Source organism: Habropoda laboriosa, unplaced genomic scaffold (assembly GCF_001263275.1).
Source record: "Habropoda laboriosa isolate 0110345459 unplaced genomic scaffold, ASM126327v1 scaffold99, whole genome shotgun sequence".
Taxonomy (NCBI): domain Eukaryota; kingdom Metazoa; phylum Arthropoda; class Insecta; order Hymenoptera; family Apidae; genus Habropoda; species Habropoda laboriosa.
The window spans coordinates 126,458-145,009 of NW_017100239.1; the positions used below are offsets into that span (position 1 = coordinate 126,458).

The 18,552-nt window shown below is 29.8% G+C and overlaps 5 protein-coding genes across 5 annotated transcripts; 2 read left to right on the forward strand and 3 right to left on the reverse strand.

Annotated features, from left to right (window-relative positions):
• Positions 1–416: 416 nt before the first annotated feature.
• On the forward strand, positions 417–1,956 carry LOC108571783 (lysozyme-like). The gene is made up of 4 exons (XM_017933920.1): positions 417–590; positions 1,339–1,536; positions 1,649–1,722; positions 1,808–1,956. The coding sequence occupies exons 1-4, from the start codon at positions 530–532 to the stop codon at positions 1,949–1,951; spliced, it is 477 nt and encodes a 158-aa protein (XP_017789409.1). The 5' UTR covers positions 417–529; the 3' UTR covers positions 1,952–1,956.
• A 342-nt stretch (positions 1,957–2,298) lies between these two features.
• Positions 2,299–6,506, reverse strand: LOC108571782 (nucleolar MIF4G domain-containing protein 1-like). The gene is made up of 8 exons (XM_017933918.1): positions 5,854–6,506; positions 5,197–5,720; positions 4,802–5,086; positions 4,536–4,723; positions 4,282–4,457; positions 3,849–4,201; positions 2,669–2,800; positions 2,299–2,589 (listed from the first exon to the last, which is right to left on the reverse strand). The coding sequence occupies exons 1-8, from the start codon at positions 6,308–6,310 to the stop codon at positions 2,299–2,301; spliced, it is 2,406 nt and encodes an 801-aa protein (XP_017789407.1). The 5' UTR covers positions 6,311–6,506.
• Positions 6,507–7,320: 814 nt separating this feature from the next.
• On the forward strand, positions 7,321–10,204 carry LOC108571811 (mitochondrial-processing peptidase subunit alpha). Its single transcript, XM_017933953.1, is given in 12 exon segments — positions 7,321–7,376; positions 7,502–7,764; positions 7,767–7,801; positions 7,873–8,058; positions 8,243–8,335; positions 8,424–8,596; positions 8,776–8,905; positions 8,991–9,199; positions 9,277–9,442; positions 9,522–9,654; positions 9,747–9,955; positions 10,127–10,204. Coding segments are annotated over 11 exon segments (1,623 nt in total). The 3' UTR covers positions 9,926–9,955; positions 10,127–10,204.
• A 65-nt stretch (positions 10,205–10,269) lies between these two features.
• On the reverse strand, positions 10,270–12,889 carry LOC108571770 (60S ribosomal protein L5). Its single transcript, XM_017933900.1, has 6 exons — positions 12,782–12,889; positions 12,006–12,191; positions 11,802–11,936; positions 11,386–11,588; positions 10,923–11,100; positions 10,270–10,655 (listed from the first exon to the last, which is right to left on the reverse strand). Exons 1-6 carry the CDS (start codon positions 12,782–12,784, stop codon positions 10,467–10,469), a joined length of 894 nt encoding a protein of 297 aa, XP_017789389.1. The 5' UTR covers positions 12,785–12,889; the 3' UTR covers positions 10,270–10,466.
• An 840-nt stretch (positions 12,890–13,729) lies between these two features.
• LOC108571790 (protein-associating with the carboxyl-terminal domain of ezrin) lies at positions 13,730–16,159 on the reverse strand. The gene is made up of 5 exons (XM_017933929.1): positions 15,926–16,159; positions 15,329–15,773; positions 15,058–15,247; positions 14,830–14,966; positions 13,730–14,766 (listed from the first exon to the last, which is right to left on the reverse strand). Exons 1-5 carry the CDS (start codon positions 16,118–16,120, stop codon positions 13,832–13,834), a joined length of 1,902 nt encoding a protein of 633 aa, XP_017789418.1. The 5' UTR covers positions 16,121–16,159; the 3' UTR covers positions 13,730–13,831.
• Positions 16,160–18,552: the final 2,393 nt, after the last annotated feature.

Here is an 18,552-nt window from a genome sequence, read left to right on the forward strand (position 1 = left end):
TCAAAGCAGTATTAAATTTTTCAGAACATATGGCTAAATGAAGTTTAAATGAATTTTATTATATCAATCCCTACATAAGATAATAAGACTTTTAGTTGACATATGTTTGTTACAATATAACTTTTATTCTTAGAAATAAGAAACGCATACATATATAAATTTGAATTGAAACGCAAAGCATACGATATAAGCTGATATATGTATATATACATTCTTTTCTATCTTATTTAAACATATAGGCATCAGACTTTTTTCTTTCGCATGCCTTATTGTCGCGACAAGTCAATTCTGAGTTTTTGTTTTTCAATCACGATCTTTTTCAAGAGATAGTCCTTGCCACTGACCTCTAATAGGATCCCCACCTCCGTAATCGACAACGCGCGACAACTCTCTTGTATATAAAAGGGAACGGTAAGAATATTTCGTGAATATTCTTTCAAGTATCGTGGTGGTATTTCCCAATATTAACAACACTAAAAATTCTAATAAAGTTGGTTTGTTCATCAAAGGAAAATCAAATATAAGGAAGATGGCCTCTTTGTTAAATTTTTCAATTATTACGTGTTTATTATCGCTATTAGTGATTTATGGTGAGCATGTACATATACTTATAGTTTTTAACGTGGAAAAGAAACAAATTTTATTTCACGAGTCAATCTCACGAATCAGATCAATTAAATGATTTTACGTTATCAAATATTTTCGATACATGTTTAATAATGACCAACCTTCATTGTTAATTTCCATGAATATAATTACTATTACATGATACTGCATTTTCTACATATTTCTTGTATTGAGCGCAATATTGTTAATTCATTACTACAAATAATACTAATTGTAAGACAGCAAGCCGCTTCTTATATTTTTGTAATTTTATTCAATTTAAACTACATAACATATACCCTATTATTTATACTTTTATTCAAACAATAACAACACATGACTTCTGTAACTGCACACAGTAAAGATTTATGAGAATACTATTGATGAAAAAAGGAAAATTGCAAGCATTTTGAAATATTTTTCATTAGTTAAAGAACGAAAAAGTAGACAAGATAGATATGAAGATTCCTTACCTTCAAATCCGGTTTCGTGCGTGCAACCGTAGCTATTTATGAACACTTTTCATGGTATACGAATCACGCTTGACAAGTTCAAAGAAATCCTCTCGAGTTGATTAAAAAAAAAAAATTACTAATTTTATACATTATTGACGTGATTATTTATTTTTTTCATTATTATGTTAGACGAGAACGCTTTTCAAAGTTTTTAAAATTTCTTATCAAATTTTTAAATCTTTTTTTTTACCATTTACTATTTATGTTAATACAATAGAACACCAAATATTAGTGACGGGAGCAGACACAACGTTATCAAGAGTTTGTCTAGGATGTATATGCGAAGCTGCTTCCGGGTGTAATGTTACGCTTGGATGTGATGAGACTGTTTGTGGGCCATTTCGCATAACGTGGAATTATTGGGCCGATGCTGGGAAACCATCTCTGGAGGGCAAGCAGAGTACGAACGAGAATGGTTAGTATACGTACGTTAGAAGAATTTACAGTTGAATAAGTGCATAAATTTGCAATTGAAATAAAAAAAATGGTAGAAATAACTACCGAAATAAAAATACTTCCTCTTTCAGAGTTTTCAAAATGCGTAAATGACCCCTCTTGTGCGGCTCGTACAGTACAGGGCTATATGACGAAATTTGCACAGGTAAATTTCCAACGCGAAATTTCTATTAAAATGTGTATATTAGAGCCTTTCTTAAAATTTGTTTACTTTATATACTTCTTTATAGGACTGTAACGGTGACGGCAATATCAACTGTGACGATTTTCTTCGTATTCATCGATTAGGTGGTTACGGATGCAGTGGTCCTCTGAACCAAAAATATGAGGATACTTACAAACTTTGCATGCAGACTTTTGCGGCAAAACAATAACTGACAGAGGATAATATGGAAACATTTAATTTTATGATTATACTATATATGTATACGTATGTATCTTGAATAAATCATAAAGTAGTACATAGCTCCGATTTTATTTTAGGTAAAATTTTATTTAAATCATTTCAGAAGGTATATTACTGATTATCCGTGATCTGACATATTTATTATCTAAGATTGCGAGTGCTAAAACGTACTTCTTGCTTAAAAATACTTGCAGCATTAGTGATTAATATTGCTTTAATTTTTCAAATATTTTCATGTTTCGGCACGAAACTATTATAGCAGTATTAATTTCGACGATATACTTAACAATTACCATACCTTATTGTACTTTAAATTTAAAACACGGTTTTAGATTCATGCGATATTAATACTTTATCCACTAACACGGCTCTATTTTTCAACATTATTTTTTGTTTATCTAATATACTATGCGAATCTAGATTTTTTATCAAGAAACAATTTATAAATAAACGAAGACTTTCCCTAAAAGTTTGCAATTGAGGAGAAACGGAAATTCTTTCAAATACTTGCAGGCAAGCCTGTTCATTTTCGTGTAAAAGAATTTCCAATATAATTTTTCTGAGAAATTCCATGGTATGCTTATCTAGTTCCGTAAACTGAATAACCTGTAATATAATAATAATACTTGGTAAAAGACTTATATGATAAATATTTACAATATTATAATGAAAGCATAGTACTTACTTTTAAAACTGACAAAGCAAGACACTTTTCGATAAATAAATAAGTTAAGAACTGTGCCAAATTACTTAATTGTTTGTTTCCATACATTTCTAGTGTTTTCAATTTATCCCAGAAAGTGTATTGTATCGTAAGCTAAAAATTGTTGTCGATCAATGTTAAAAATGTTATAGATCATTTCTATTCGTACACACGCAGATACGTGTAGGATGTAAAAAAAAGTTCGGAAAAAAACTGTCGGTAAATTAGTCACCCTGAAGCCAAACTGACTAATTTCATTATTTTGCAATTTTTCCAATTTTAGTATAAAACCAAAGCATATGATTAGTACCCAATTTTTTGTAAATGAAATAAATTTAATAAATTTCGTTTGATGGAGTTAGTTACCTTGGTTTCTGAGGAACTCAAATAATCGAACTTAGCATGCGTTATTATTATTATGTATCAACATTGTGATTAACTTAATTAATTTTGTGGCGGTAGTAACGTTAAATAGTTTCAGTATAGTAGCATTAACACTAGAAAGTTTAATAGTCTTTTTAATACATCCTGTATACAAGGTGTTTCCTAACATGTCAGACCCACTTCAGCGGTGGATGAAAACAATGAAAAAAGTTCATACAAACGTGCGCCCTGTTTGACATTGTTCCCCAGTTATGGCCACTTTTGTACTCCAATAATGTGCAACTTCGTGAAGCATTTCAAATGATTTTTTATTTGGTAGATGTCTACCGGGGAAATGATCCGCGTATAGATGTCTTGCTTTGGCTGAATTACATTCGACGAGTCCATATATTAAATGCATGACTGCCATTTTCTGGTTTGAATACTTATTCATCATCACACTTCTAAGGCACAATAAATTAACTAATTATCAAATAGTCTTAATAAGAGAACGAATTATCCATTGAATCGTAGAACAGAATTAGTCAAGGTCGAGAGATATGAAGGAGTTATCGAGCATTGTATACAGACGTTTAGCGGAATTGTTTATACTACATAGCTCAGTTTGTCATTGAGAATTATTGGAGTACAAAAATGGCTATAACTTAGAAACAAGGTCAAATGGGGCACATGTTTATGTGAACTTGTTTCATTGTTTTGGTGTCCCTCATCCACCGCTGAAATGCGTACCACGTTAGGAACACCCCCTAATTCTATAATGCACAAATTAATCAAGTACCTGATATTTTCTGTTATATTCGCACAATTTTTCAGCTAATACCGCATAATAAAGATTGAACTTATTTTCTTGCAAGCAACAATGCATTAAAACATGTATGATTTCCCTTTCTTGTTGATCTTTCAAACCAAGTTGATGAAGTTTTTCAAAGGCATCTAAATAGTCTTCAGCTGTCATAAGGATACAGAAAATGTTTCTTCTTGTGTCTGTGTTCATTCTCTGTTTCTGTGCTAAATCCAGCATTTTTTTATCAAAATTCAGCTTACTATGTCCATTTGTAGCAGCTTTATTATGCACATTATTTGGACCAGACCAAGCTGAGCCTATGATCCACCATTTTCCATTTTCATCAGCTATAATGACAAAATAGTTAAACATAATTTACTTATGTAAGCTGGCTACTGGTATTAGTTTCAGTGAATATATTATTTACCATGTAATAAATCCTCTAAAGACACATGAAACTGTATTATTGTGTTGCCTCTACGTATTATACTTTTCATAACTTTTTTTAAGTGTTCCACATGAGAAGGATCGTATTGAGGTATTTTGTTGATATTATTGTTTTTTATCGCTAACAAAATCTCCAGCATAAATTTAATTCTTGAACTGTATAATAATGATGATGATTTTTAAACTAATTCCAGTAATTGCTATTCTTTATTTGAAAAATATAAAAAAACCTACTTTTCTCCCTTTTCGTGACTAGCTCTTCGTTGTAAATTCTGTATAAATTCCTTCAAAGCATTTGGATCATCTTTCCTCAATGAAAATCCTACAGTTTTTAAAATAAGCAATATCAATTCAATTTCTTTTTCTGTAAATTTCATCATTAGTTTATCAAGTATCTGATATAGAAGTTTATATCCATATACCTGTATAAAATTGAAATTAAAGAAGGTATTAATTGAGTGACTATTTCAATACATTATTATAGAAGAAAGTGTTTGTACTTTAAAGTTGTACAGATGTGAAAGCATGAGAGCTACATTGTCCAATTTTTTGTCCTCCACATCTTGAGGTCTTCCTATTATATCGATAAACTTTTTAATGAGCTTTTCCAAAAAACTAGCACCTATTTCAACACCAATATTGGCATGCAAAATTGTCACTAACATCATATGCTCACAAATAAGACGGTCTGGTGTAATTACATGTGAAACTAAACTTTCAATTGTTAATTCTGATAAAACATAATTCATGTTATTACGACTGTTTGTCATATACATTGCCTCTATCTGCAATACACAATGCAATGTACATTTTATTATACTATGAATATGATATAATAATAACAAATTTATCTATTTCTATAACTATAGTTTGTCTTACAATATATAATAATTACCTGATTAGTTATATAGTGCATATTATGTTCTGTCACTCTATTCAGATAACCTTTTAATTGCTTTTTTAATGAATGCAATTTTTCATCATCTGGATTTATATTATGCGGAACAATTCTGGCAGCTGGTGGAACATATCTATTATCATTATGTATAATGTTACCTTCTTTATCTCTCTTTCGTCCATATATATCTTCCCATATGTCTTCATTATTAATATTAATATTATTAGTTTTTGTAATCTCTGTGCACTTTATTTTTATTGTCTTGGATTGTTTCATCCAAGAAATTTTGTCTGAATCATTGTTGTTATTGAATTGTTCTTCAACTGTAACATCGGAACTCTCATTTTCATTTTCACTTTTACTTTCACATCCATTACCATTATCTGATTCACTATCTACATATTCATTTCCTTGAACTGTTTTTGACTTCAAATCATCTAAGTTAAATTCAATCTCCAAATGTTCCTTTTCTGTCTCTACTAAACATTTTCTATCTTTCTCTAAACAAAAATCCAAAAGATCTGAACATGTATTAAGGAAATTTAGTGAAAGTAATAATTCATATTTTGAATATTATAAGTACAACTTATAACATGTACAAATTCTTACTTTAACAATTACAAATAGGTATTTAAAATAAAATAGAAAGGATACAGTCCAAACCATCAGCTACAAATGATTTAGGAATTGTCTTTCTTTTTCTCTTATTTAATTTTAATTGCTTTTCTAATCTTTTAATTATTTTATCTTCCTTTGAATTGGCATGCCTAAGTAATTCTTTCTTTTTATTCTCCTTTTTACATTCAACTCCTTCAAGTTTTCGGTTTACAATTTCTTTTTCACATTTTTCGAAACTTCTTTTTATATTTACCGTATTGTCAACAATTTTCTCATTGTTTATTTCATTATCATTAATTTCAATAGTTTTTTCAAAGCCAATGGCCTGTGCACGTGTACGTAATTCTTTCCTTCTTTTCGAATGAATTACTTTATTAATTTTCTTTTGCTTCCTGAGATCTTTACGCATTTGCTTGCGAGATTTTTTTACTAACTTTAAATTTGAACATTTTTTACCCTCAACTATTGTTTTCGAGTGTTTAAGTGAACCCATTTTTCATTCTGTAAAGCAGGTTATAGATTCTGCTGTAACTTTAAGAATGATTTATTTCTTTCATAAATATAATAAGTAAAGAAGTCTTCTATACACTCGCCTTAGCCATTTGAAGAATAAATTACATGTTCAGCGTTATCATGTGTAACGCAGTTTAATAAATTATCTTCCGTTAAATTTACAAAAGACCTAGAACTGTGGCACTACTGATTTATACATATCAAATTCTAGCTGAATGTATCTGTGTTCGTTTATTTGACGGAGGATTACTTGTTGCGTGGCATTGTAGGGATTTTTGTGGAAAGGATGGGTTCCCCTCCCGTGGAGCGTTGATCCGCTCTGCTTGCGTTGAATCTGCTTATCCGGTTTCAATCTCGATGGAAAAAGGATCTGGATACTCTTCTGGTGTGATATTAAATTTAAAGAAAGACTGAATAAAAATAAAAGGAAAATTATTCCCCGCTATGAAACTAATTTACTAATTTACTTTACAAAATCGAAATAGTCAGATAATACGACTGATCCCTTTTGGCGCTAAAATGTCAGTGAGTGGCGAAGCAACGCCAAGACATAAAATCTAATGTAGCGGGCTTTTGTTAATATTAATATCCAATAATATAAATCGTTTCCCTACTTATTATCTAACAAGTCAGTTGATTGGTTCGTAGCTCATTAAGAACGAGTGGTTTTACATGTGGCGATGTTTCGATGCCAAGCAATATAAATCAATATTTATTTAGAGAGCGTCGCTAAGTAATAAGAGTTTGCGGAAGTATTAACAAGCTTTTATTTGTTGCTTCGATTGCATCAGTTGACAGTTTGAATTTGGCGCGCATAAGTCAATGTCATGTGGAGCCATCTAATATCAGGCCGTGTTCACATGGTACCGTAACACTCTTTGGGGTTGTTTTCGTTGGTCTTTCAAGTTGTTGGGTTAATCATTATTGTTTTCCGAATTGTGCAGGTAGAAAGTTAATTTAAACATTAAATGATTCGATACGAATAGTAAGATGAAAATGTTGATGAAAGTTTCGCAAAGTTCTTTGACAGTTGCCGTTACAAAAAGGTAACTATTACTATAGGAAGAAAAAGTGTTACGGTAGTAGAAGTTTCTTTTACTTAACCCTACAGAAAAAGAGTACTCTTGTATAATTGATTTTGTGTTGTTAAACGATATGATATATTTTACAGTGCAATACAAAGGAAAACTTTTTTCCTCGTCAAAAAATGTAATTTTTCCTCGCAGAAGGTACCTAATAATAAAATAACACGAAAATCAATTGTTACACCATTTCCTCCGTTAACGGAGCCGGTTCCTAATTTACCTAAAGCAATTTATGCTACCACTAAAGATGAACATCAAACTACTAAAGTGACAGTCTTATCAAATGGATTGAAAGTTGCTTCTGAAAATCGATTTGGACAATTTTGCACAATAGGTGGTAAGTATCCAAAAGAATTCTTTGAATTCTACAAAAATTGGCATTTGGCGTAAGATTTTTATTGTACATTGAAGAATTACTATTACAAGTATAAAGAAAATCAGTAATTTACTTTTACAGTCTACTAAAGCATACAAGAATAAAGACCAAATAATGTTAGCACTAGAAAAACATGGAGGAATATGCGATTGTCAAGGATCTAGGGATACATTTATTTATGCTGCATCAGCAGAACGTCGTGGTTTAGATACTGTTGTACAAATTTTAGGTGATATTGTTTTAAGACCTCAAATCACACAAGAAGAGGTAAAAAATTATTATTATGCTGTTGTAATATACTATACATATATGTTGTGTGCAATATAAAATATTAATTAAAGTACATACAAGTTCTATGGTATTAATAGTATTATAAAAATTTATGGTATAAATATATTACAGACGTTTTGTTCAAATATTCAAAATTCAAAATAATTAATAAAATTCCTAGGTGAATGCTGCAAGACAAATGATTCAATTTGAATTAGAATCTTTACTTACAAGGCCAGAACAGGAACCAATACTCATGGACATGATTCATGCTGTAAATAAGAAAAAATCAATTTACTTGATATAATAAAGAACTTTACTTAAACGTTAAAAGTATATTTATGAAAATAAACTTATTTTAGGCTGCATATAGAAGCAATACCCTTGGACTTCCAAAAATTTGTCCAAAAGAAAATATTGACCGTATTGACAGAAAAATATTATTTGAGTATTTAAAATGTCATTACACCCCAAATAGAATGGTGGTAGCTGGAGTAGGTATAGAGCACGAGGATCTCATTTTGGCAGTTCAAAAGTAATTATAAATAAAACTGTCAAGTATTTATCAATATAAATTAAAGTAATATTAAATTAATTTTCATTAATTTGAAAGCTGTAGATTGTAATTTTTAAAATTTGTATAATTTAAAGTATAATACATCATTGTTAAATGTGTGAATGGTTTTCAAATGGATTTTATGGATACTGTTACAGATATTTCGTTGAACAGAAATCTGTTTGGGAAGAAGAAGAACAAGGGGAAAAGAAAAACTCTGTACCCATAGGAAAATTTTTAAGTAAAATTGACGCCTCAATAGCACAATATACTGGAGGTTACATACTAGTAGTTATCTCTTTTAATTAAACATTTTCAAAAAGTTTCTTTGAATTCGATTATCTATGATAATTTCTTATGCTTATGTGTACAGGAAGAATGCAATGTGCCTGTATACGCAGGACCAAGTGGTTTACCGGAATTATCGCACGTAGCCATAGGTTTGGAGGGTTGTTCTCATCAAGATCCAGATTTCGTAGCGATGTGTGTTTTAAATATGATGATGGGTGGTGGTAACAGTTTCAGTGCTGGAGGTCCAGGAAAGGGAATGTACACCCGTTTATACACGAATGTACTTAACAGGTAACATTTACAGTACGCTTGATTATTTAGAAAGCTGAGTGAAAAAAAAGCATTGTGGTAAAAAAGTTAGTTTACAGATATCACTGGATGTACAGTGCAACTGCGTACAATCATGCGTATGCGGACACAGGTCTTTTTTACATTCATGCATCTTGTACACCATCTCATGTCAGATATATGGTGGAAGTGATTGTGCATGAGATGGTTACAATGGCGAATAATATTACAGACAGCGAATTAGCAGTATGATTTTATTTATAAATAGTAATTGTATTTTTTTACTTTCTTACAATATCAAATTGACGATTATTTACTAATGCAGAGAGCAAAGAAACAATTGCAATCTATGTTACTCATGAATTTGGAACAAAGGCCCGTTGTATTTGAAGATATTGGAAGACAAGTTCTAGCTACTGGATCTAGAAAACGACCAGAATACTTCATACAGGCAATTGGTAAGTTCCATATCAACTCCACTACTGTATGTATAATTAATGTTATACGTTATTCAGGAATAAAATTTCTCTATTCTTTATACTGCTTGTAGGTGCAATATCAAAGGATGATGTGAAAAGCGTGGCGCGCCGTTTACTTAAATCAGCGCCTAGTGTAGCAGCTCGCGGAGAAGTAAGAACTGTTCCTTCAATCGGAGATATTCAAGCTGGATTGATTGACGCACAAGGCAGACTACCTGGCTCTGGTAGTAGATTATCACTTTTTCGTTAGCTTGAAGAAAAAATTCCTTATCTCGAACTCGTAAGTTCTTTTTCATACAATAGTTCTTTGGCAAAATTGCTTATTATGTAAAACCCTTTACGTTGGAATTAAAATGAAAATTTTATATAGTATTAATATGTAATTAAATGTAGTTTATTAATTTATTTATAATTTACATTTTGTGTATTTTAAACCTTTTTAACGTTTTAGATTTATATAAGTGTGTGTTCTACACAAACATTATACTCATGTAACATAAAAAAAAATATAAATACAATTAATGAATAAAACGAGACACATTCATGACTAACATGAGATATTTTCATGTTGTATATATTAGTAATTATTGCGTGATGGTATATCAGAGATAAATTTTACATTAATTTTATTAATATAACAAAAAATGCAAAATTTTAATCGTATATTCTTTATTTCTGTACCAAAATTGTATCCACGCGTACACGAGCACTGTATATATACGCTGTACATGTACTGTGCATACGCTGCATATAAACACTGATCAACTTCGTGCAAAGAAGAGACAATAAAATTAAGCTTCCACTTCTTCCAGTGTTTTGAGGAAAGAAGCTTTCTTTTGAGCAACACGGTTTTTTCTTTCTGACAAAGAAAGTTTTGCGCGATTCCATCGCTTTTTCACAGGTACGTTTTCTCTGGTGATCTTCGTGTGTTCTGGATTTGCGCGTATGGCTTCATGGGCACTCTTATAAATACCCTCAATCTACAAATGAGAACAACATAAACTTATCAATAATGATGTTTTTTTTTAGTGTTTAAGTAAAAAAAAATTAAATGAAAAGAAAATTGCAATTAAAACAAATGGAATGTAACACAGGTCAACATGAAAAATGCAACGATCTACGCATTCATCCTTCAAAACCAATGCATTTATTATTGTCCAACAGCGACACCGCGAAGATCGTCCAATCTTGCAGTAATTATAAGTTGGACGAATAACTATATGTAAAGAAAGTATACGAATACTTACATTGTCAGCAGTAATGCCATTCTTGATGTACTGTGAAAATTGTCCCTTGAAAGCTTCATCATCTTCTTCTTCTAATGTTCTCATGTAATTTGCAACATGTTGCCCAAAGATGTGTTGCCGGTGAACATCAGCATTGAAAGATTTCGATTCGCTATTATATCCAGGGAACCTCTTGGTGCTATATGCACAGAAGAAAAAAAAAAAAGGTATTGCAAACTGTGTTTGAAGTTACACTTTGCATTGCTTTTGTAAATGATTTAAAATTATCAGCGACACGGTTTTTAATCTTTTTACGTCCATGCAAAGACAACATGTTGTAATTGTAGAACACAGATACAAAGTCATGCTATGCTATGACTCAGATGACGCGCATGTGTCATAAAATCATCATATTATTTAACATTAACAAGTATCAAAGATTCTGTAAAGCATTCTTTTTCAACGAAACTATTTTAACAAATACCTATGTGGAATGTTGAGGCCTCCATCAACAGCACCTTTCATTGCACCAAAGACTCTGGCACCTGTAGTTGTACGCATAAGACCAGTATCTAAATAACATCGAAATGCCCCAGGACCTTCATCTAGTCCTTCAACATTATATTCATCACCAGTTACTTCTTTTGTTCCAGCATACAAAGTATCTAGGCCTAATTTTTTCAGTAACTGTAGGAAAACATAAGACTGTTATTTCTGTCATATATCTAAGTTCAATCACGTTTAATATTATAAAGCTGTTGTTCAGAATCATATAATAGGGAACAATTGTTATCTCTTCAGTTATGCATCAAAGCGAGCTAGGTGTTTCATCATTAAATAAGTATCTAAGTATAAATAAAATACATAATTGTACAGTAAAAGAAATATGAAAATACTCACTCTTCGAGCTAAAAGAAGACCTGTACAATATGCAGAAGCATAATTTGTAAGACCAACCTTAACACCATACTTTGGAAGTTCGTGACTATATGCTGCACATACAATTCTATCTCCTTCAATTCTTGAATATGCAACCTATGTGTATATATTGTTTTAATAACTTAACAAGTAAAATATTTATATGCATTACCTAAATATATTTACCTGACAGGTGATATCTTTGTTTGATAGACGTACAATCAATCTATATTTCGGTGTATTATATTTATTCTTATCTTGAATGGTTAATCTTTTACGTGCAAAGTAATCTGTTTTCCCTTCCCGGCGCCTCTTAAACTTAACTTGATAACGTTTGAAATACTGCTTATTTTTAACAACTTTTACAAAACCCTAAAACACAATGCATAACTCATTAAATTGACTGACTAATTTTATATCCAAAATTTTCCCTTTAATTTTATACAAAATTCAACAATATAGTGAACAATATTCTTATTTTCCGTCGAAGTGAGCTAAGGTAATTGTAGTATAAAAGCTGATTTTATGATTACAGGATTCCGTTGAAACTTCAATCTACTTTAACACATCTTGTTAACATATTATATTTAATTTTGTTATAAGCGCAATTGTATAATATAAATTAGAAAGAACCTTTTTATAACTGTAGAAAATAACACATCTTGTTAACATATTGTATTTAGTTTTGTTATAAACGCAATTGTATAATATTATAAATTAGAAAGAATCTTTTTATAACTGTAGAAAATGTGATATTAATCGTTCTGAGGTAACAAGAAAAACAAGTTATATTATTAAAATGCTATTTCATAGCATACAGCTTCATGTTATAATTTAACATCGTTTTTCGAATCCCGTCAAATCCCGTGCATCTAACATTTTTAATGATATTAATTAATTTGTACAGATAATTGAAAATTCTATTTAGAGAATTATATTAATCTTAATGAAATTCCACTTACCATTTTATTGATAAATACAATAAAAGCCTTACCCGGAACACCACGTTTCACTGTTCCACGTACCAAAAAGGAAGGAAGTTTCTTCTTACGCTTAGTGCGCCCTCGTATTCGAAGTATGACCAACAATTCAGAAACTACATCTAGTTTATTTCACACAGTGACAAATTAATGGTTAGGGATTTGTTTTTTAATGTAAATAAAAATATCATATTAGAAATGGAGGCAAAAACAATTTTTCAATTTATAGTTTATTTGATCTATTCACCTGAAATAAAATAGAAGTGTAATAGTGGTAACAAAAATTTAAATTGAGCAGTTCAATAATTTAGGGAATTTTAATTATTATAATGAAATTTGGAAAATTTTCTTTTAATAGTATGTTACAGTAATGAATCGAAATATCATTTTTTTTAGTTGCAATATATATATATATAACAGTCTAAATTGTACTTTTATTAATACATGATATTTTCAATTATTACTCAATGCATTAAGTTAACAATTGAAAATGCTTCTTAAATATAGATAAAGTTTACGAATTTGTGTGTTGAGATACAGGTTTTCTTACATTTTTTTTCTTCTTTTTTTCAGTAACAAATTTTGAATTTGTTCGAGTTTTAAATATTATATCTAAAATACAACATGAGAGATTTTAAATGAAAAAATTAACAAATTTAAATTGAAACTTAACTTAAATGAACATATTCAAAGTGAAACTCTCTATTACTGAATTTAATTTGAAAATTTTTGTGAATTTTTATCAGTTTTATGGAGAAAAAAAAAACTTATCCAAACAGTAATTTATCAATTTCATCAAATATCATATATTTATCCGTTACGAAATATAACGCACTAAGGTATTTACACCATATAAATTACGAACGTCCATACATCTTTAAAAAACGTTCATATATTTGTACTGTATATCGAGATCGTAATTTAGGGGGGAATAGGTGCTTCTCATATTTTATTTGCAGATATTAAATAAACAATTTTAATTAATTTATTGTTTAAAAATACGAGAAATATGATAAAAGACATTAGACTTTTTCAGGTTTTTACTTCTTGAGTTTCTTCTGAACCCCAATCACTTAAATCCTCATCCCAACCATTATTTTCTTCAGATGTTTCTAATCCATTCAATATTTTTATGTCAAACAGACTTTTCGATAATGCTTGTGGTTGCTGTACATGCAAAATCTGTGTCTTCTTTATCACAGGCTCCATATCTGTGAAAAAGTCATACTCTTCCTTCTGAGAATCAGTTAACTTCGAATTTTTTATATCTAACTCTGAAATATCAGATAAAACAGCTGACTTTCTTATTAATTTTGATTCTGTCATTTTCATTTTTTCTATGTTTATTGCCGAATCTGTAGGAATTGTTAATGTTGAATCCGAAATTAAAATTTTATTAGAATAGGATGTTGTGTCAGAAGATCGCGAAATTCGAAAATGCATATCTCCAGTTTCTTGTACGTCCCAATCAGACCACGTATATTCTTCTTCTGTGATTGAAGAAACCATTTCCTTTTTATCTTCACCTCCATCTGGAGACGGTCTTTCAGGTAAATCAATGGTTTTTTCGATAGAATTTATAGGAACGGTAAATTGAACGATATTTGTACTATTGTTCATCTTCTCATTTTGCTTTATTTTATTTGGTCGCCCATCTGTGAACAACTTTCCTCTTTTTCCGCCAATCACAGTGGCTGCACCTAAGATTGGAACTACGTTGGCCAATGCTTTTAACGTTGCAGATACAAGATAATCGTTTGTGTCTTTAATTCCAACAAGTAATTCAGGAAGCACTTGAGATTTTAATTCATCTACTTGAAATGTATGGACAAATGAATTAAAATGGGATAAAAGTACTAAACGTATTGATATATCTCGTATGCAAAACATTTGTAATAGTTTAGGTACCAAGTAGACTTTAAATGTGGAAATTGAAAACAAGTTAATGTTTATATTGTCCTTTCCATCTGTAAATCAAATGTATAGTCTTAATTTATATTAAAGGTAAGACTTTATTAAAAATTGTTTACCTTTTGGTTCTAAAACAAATGGTAGAAGCTTTTCTTGTGCTGTTGCATCTAGTAAAACCATTCTTGAAAGTAATAACCGACCAAATTGCTCCGCAACAATATTTTCAGGAAAAGTTCTCAATTGTGTTATTAAGGATCTGTAATATGATCAAAAAATTTTAATACTTACCAGCATAAATACTCTCTATTAATAATTATTATTTATTTGCATTTATTAAAAATATTTACCCAAAAAATATTTCTTTTTCTTGGTTATTTTTTAAGGGTAACTCTTCCAAAAATGCATATATCCTCATGAAATCATGAGTAAAGAATGGATGTTGAAGTACATGGGATAATTTACTTCTTAAACATGGGTCTGGATTTTGCAAATTCTCCTTGCAAAACTGTTTAAATTCTAAGAAACTAGGAACGTCACCTAAAGTGGAATAAAATATTCAATAAAATTTTTGTTAATAATCTTGTCATACGCAATAAATGTTAGATTTATAATGTTTACCTGAATCCTTTAACTTTAATATATCTTCTGCTAAAATTCCAAACGCATATGCATCAATTGCTGTAAAATTTGTTGTGGTAATAATTGTATCTTCATTGGAAGATATTGCTTTCTCATATCTGTAGTTTCTTATTTTTTTTAAATAAGAAGTAGTTAATTCCTTAGATTTAGATAAGCATTCTAATCCACTAAGTTTCCAACATCCTTCTGGTGTAACATAGATAGAACTTTCACAAATATTGTTATGAGATGTGGATGCCTTCTCATGAAGAAAAACCAGTGCACGTAAAATATTATACAAGCCCATGCATATTTGCAATGTATTTTGAGTTTCTATTGACTGAATTAAAGGCTTAACTTGTTCAGTAGCAAGGAAAAACTTACTACCTCTTGACCATGAAGAAACATATTTCAATATACAAGGATGCCTATATAACATTAGATTCTAGAATATAAACGTATTATTTGTAAGAAATGTTGATTATTTAATTAATTAAAATAATATAATTAAAAAATTTTATTTTAAAACAACATTAATTTATAAACGTGCTTGTGCGATTCTATAATAGATGAGGTAATTAATAAATAAATGTTAACCTTTGTAGCTTTTTCTAAAGGTGATGGATTTCCGAAATTTGCACTATAATGCAAAGATGGTTCACTGACAAATACAGAAACTGTTTGAGCATTGTGACCATTTACGCGGGCCATATAATGTACCCAAAAATCTGTTATTTCTACAGCTTTCTCGTCGATTTGTAGCCCACTAAGGGCACTTTTTTCATTCCCCATTTATCTTATTAATATTTCGAGTAAAGAAATGTACGTCCAACGTTATGAACAACGTTCGAAAGGAACAATTAGATAATAAACATTTATTTTTCGTTATAAGGAACTGTTTGAAAGATTTATCACTTGCACTATGATCATTTAAAGTTCACACTATATTTATATCATATCACCATTATGAATTATGTTCAGCTATTAATGCTCTTTCTAAATATGTAATTGACAGTTAGACGATTTATTTCACTAGTTTTCTTTATCGTCTCATCAACAATACATGTACATGGATATCTATCTATTATATAGATATGCGATTTTAGCGCCATTAATCAATTTTGAATTAGGACTGACCGAAGTTTGTTTTAATACGACCATGAAAAGTACCAAATTAACCGTAAATTTTATATTTTTATTTGAAGGTTATGAGATTTATGAATTTTTATTTCTTTTTAAGAAGAGTAATAAATTGGAATTAATCGTATTGAAGGATACAGAAAAATCGACGAGCTTGTACTAAATACCACGAAATATCGTGATATATTTTAATAGAAATTCTGTTTATATTTATATATGTAAGTTAAATTGTTAAATAATAAATACTTTATAATTTAAACTTAGGTTCGAGGGTCCGTCATGTTATTACGTTACATTTTAAAGGTTTACAAAGAATAATGATTGCCGTACTATTTAATTTTGTTATTTTCATTCAATTTTAAATTAAATACATAATAATACATGTATACATATATACTATTAGAAATAATAATTATCGTTATCACATTCGTACGTCATCTCGTACATGACTGTTTACTCGTATTTTCAAATGAATATATAGTATATTAAAATTCTACATCAATTATAAATAATTGAGAATACTTGTAACTGAAACAGTATGTACTGTTTCTACTGTTAAAAGTATCGATATATTACAATTTCCTGGTAAACTGTTTATTATTACTATTTAATTACATTATAATCGACAGACCCTTGCGCCTGTATGTTTTTTGGTATTTGTTTTATATACATTTTTGGAAAAGATCAATTTGTATACAAGCGCCCATAGGTAAAGGGGTAAATGAATTGTATTTGCGTCCCTGATATATTTCAAGGTACTCTCATGTACCAATATCTGTGTTTCTCATTCATCTTACTTACTCACCGTTTGGTTTGTTTTTCATCTCCGTGTTGTCAGCTGTTGAATATTCACTTGGTTTAAGTATAACGACATTATTCGATCTATTATGAAAGTAAGGATGACAACGCTATTACTAATAACAACGCTGACAATAATGATAATCGATTAATTAAGAGCACATTAATGTATCACATCAATCGCGAGTATTGTAAAACTGGTATATCAAATTTGTAATGATAATTAGGACAATAGTGATGACAAGAACGAGGAGGAGTATAGCAATGACGATGACGACGACAACGACGATGAAGACGACGTCGATACAACAGCAATGACAATCATGATAATGTCGGCAACAATGACGACGATGGTAAAATTAAAAATGAAATGAAGTATAACTAATAAAATGAAATTAATATGAATATGATAAATAAAAGAAAAAAAGGTGGTATATAATGTAAGGTAATTAATATAAAAGTTGATGAAAAATAGATATAATAGTCATGGTATTATGAAATGCGAAACAATGTTATTGAGAAAATACTACTGTAGCAATAAATAATATGTTGCAATAAAAATAACATTAGCAGTAGCAAAAACAATAACTAGAGTGATAGTAGCGGTATTATAAATTAGTAATTTAATAATATTGGTACCGTTAGGTAATAATTGCAATGTTTCATGTTAATAACGCTGCTGTTACTACTATTACGATTCCATGCTACTGTTGTTCTACTGCTGCTACGACTATTACTACTAGTACTATTAAAAGAGCTACAATTACAAAGTACAATAAGAATATCAATGTATGAGATTATAAAAATGAAATGACAAAATAATACATCGCTAAAACTTATTATTTTTAATAAGCTATTACTTTTTTCCTAAAGTATCATACATTTGTAACGTTATTTGGAATTATTTGAAAAAATGCATATTCGTGTGGCAGTAAGTTAAAGGCACCATGTCTCGACTATATGTAAACTGTGTGCCTTCACATTGTAGTTAAGGCCATTAAATATTTTTGAAAGGACATTTATATGATATACCTGAAAGTAATTAAAAGATATCGCTTAAATAGTTGGCAGACACGCTTTAAAGCGATTGAAGTTGTTATTAATTTGCATTATCTTCTCATCCTTCCTACATTATTGCGGTAAAATATCGCATTAAGACAATAATTAGAATGCAAGGATAACAATCGATAATAGGATTGGCAGTAGGTACATTAATTTTTTGCAGTTTTCCCGTAAGTTTAATACAATTCTACAAAGCTTGTTTTAAATGAGTACTCGTTGTCCTA

What these genes read in the sequence shown, in the direction of transcription:
- LOC108571783 (XM_017933920.1), top strand. Translation starts at nt 530, where the DNA reads ATGGCCTCTTTGTTAAATTTTTCAATTATTACGTGTTTATTATCGCTA. An exon ending in ATCGCTATTAGTGATTTATG is followed by an intron (nt 591 to 1,338) that starts GTGAGCATGTAC and finishes TTAATACAATAG; the next exon opens with AACACCAAATATTAGTGACG. An exon ending in GCAGAGTACGAACGAGAATG is followed by an intron (nt 1,537 to 1,648) that starts GTTAGTATACGT and finishes TTCCTCTTTCAG; the next exon opens with AGTTTTCAAAATGCGTAAAT.
- LOC108571790 (XM_017933929.1), bottom strand. Translation starts at nt 16,120, where the DNA reads ATGGGGAATGAAAAAAGTGCCCTTAGTGGGCTACAAATCGACGAGAAA. An exon ending in ATTAAAGTTAAAGGATTCAG is followed by an intron (nt 15,248 to 15,328) that starts GTAAACATTATA and finishes ATTCCACTTTAG; the next exon opens with GTGACGTTCCTAGTTTCTTA. An exon ending in GAAAAAGAAATATTTTTTGG is followed by an intron (nt 14,967 to 15,057) that starts GTAAATATTTTT and finishes ATCATATTACAG; the next exon opens with ATCCTTAATAACACAATTGA.
- LOC108571770 (XM_017933900.1), bottom strand. An exon ending in GTCTTCTTTTAGCTCGAAGA is followed by an intron (nt 11,589 to 11,801) that starts GTGAGTATTTTC and finishes GTTTTCCTACAG; the next exon opens with TTACTGAAAAAATTAGGCCT. An exon ending in GGCCTCAACATTCCACATAG is followed by an intron (nt 11,101 to 11,385) that starts GTATTTGTTAAA and finishes CTGTGCATATAG; the next exon opens with CACCAAGAGGTTCCCTGGAT.
- LOC108571782 (XM_017933918.1), bottom strand. Translation starts at nt 6,310, where the DNA reads ATGGGTTCACTTAAACACTCGAAAACAATAGTTGAGGGTAAAAAATGT. An exon ending in TGTAGCTGATGGTTTGGACT is followed by an intron (nt 5,721 to 5,853) that starts GTATCCTTTCTA and finishes ATACATGTTCAG; the next exon opens with ATCTTTTGGATTTTTGTTTA. An exon ending in AATATAACAGAAAATATCAG is followed by an intron (nt 2,801 to 3,848) that starts GTACTTGATTAA and finishes AACAATTTTTAG; the next exon opens with CTTACGATACAATACACTTT.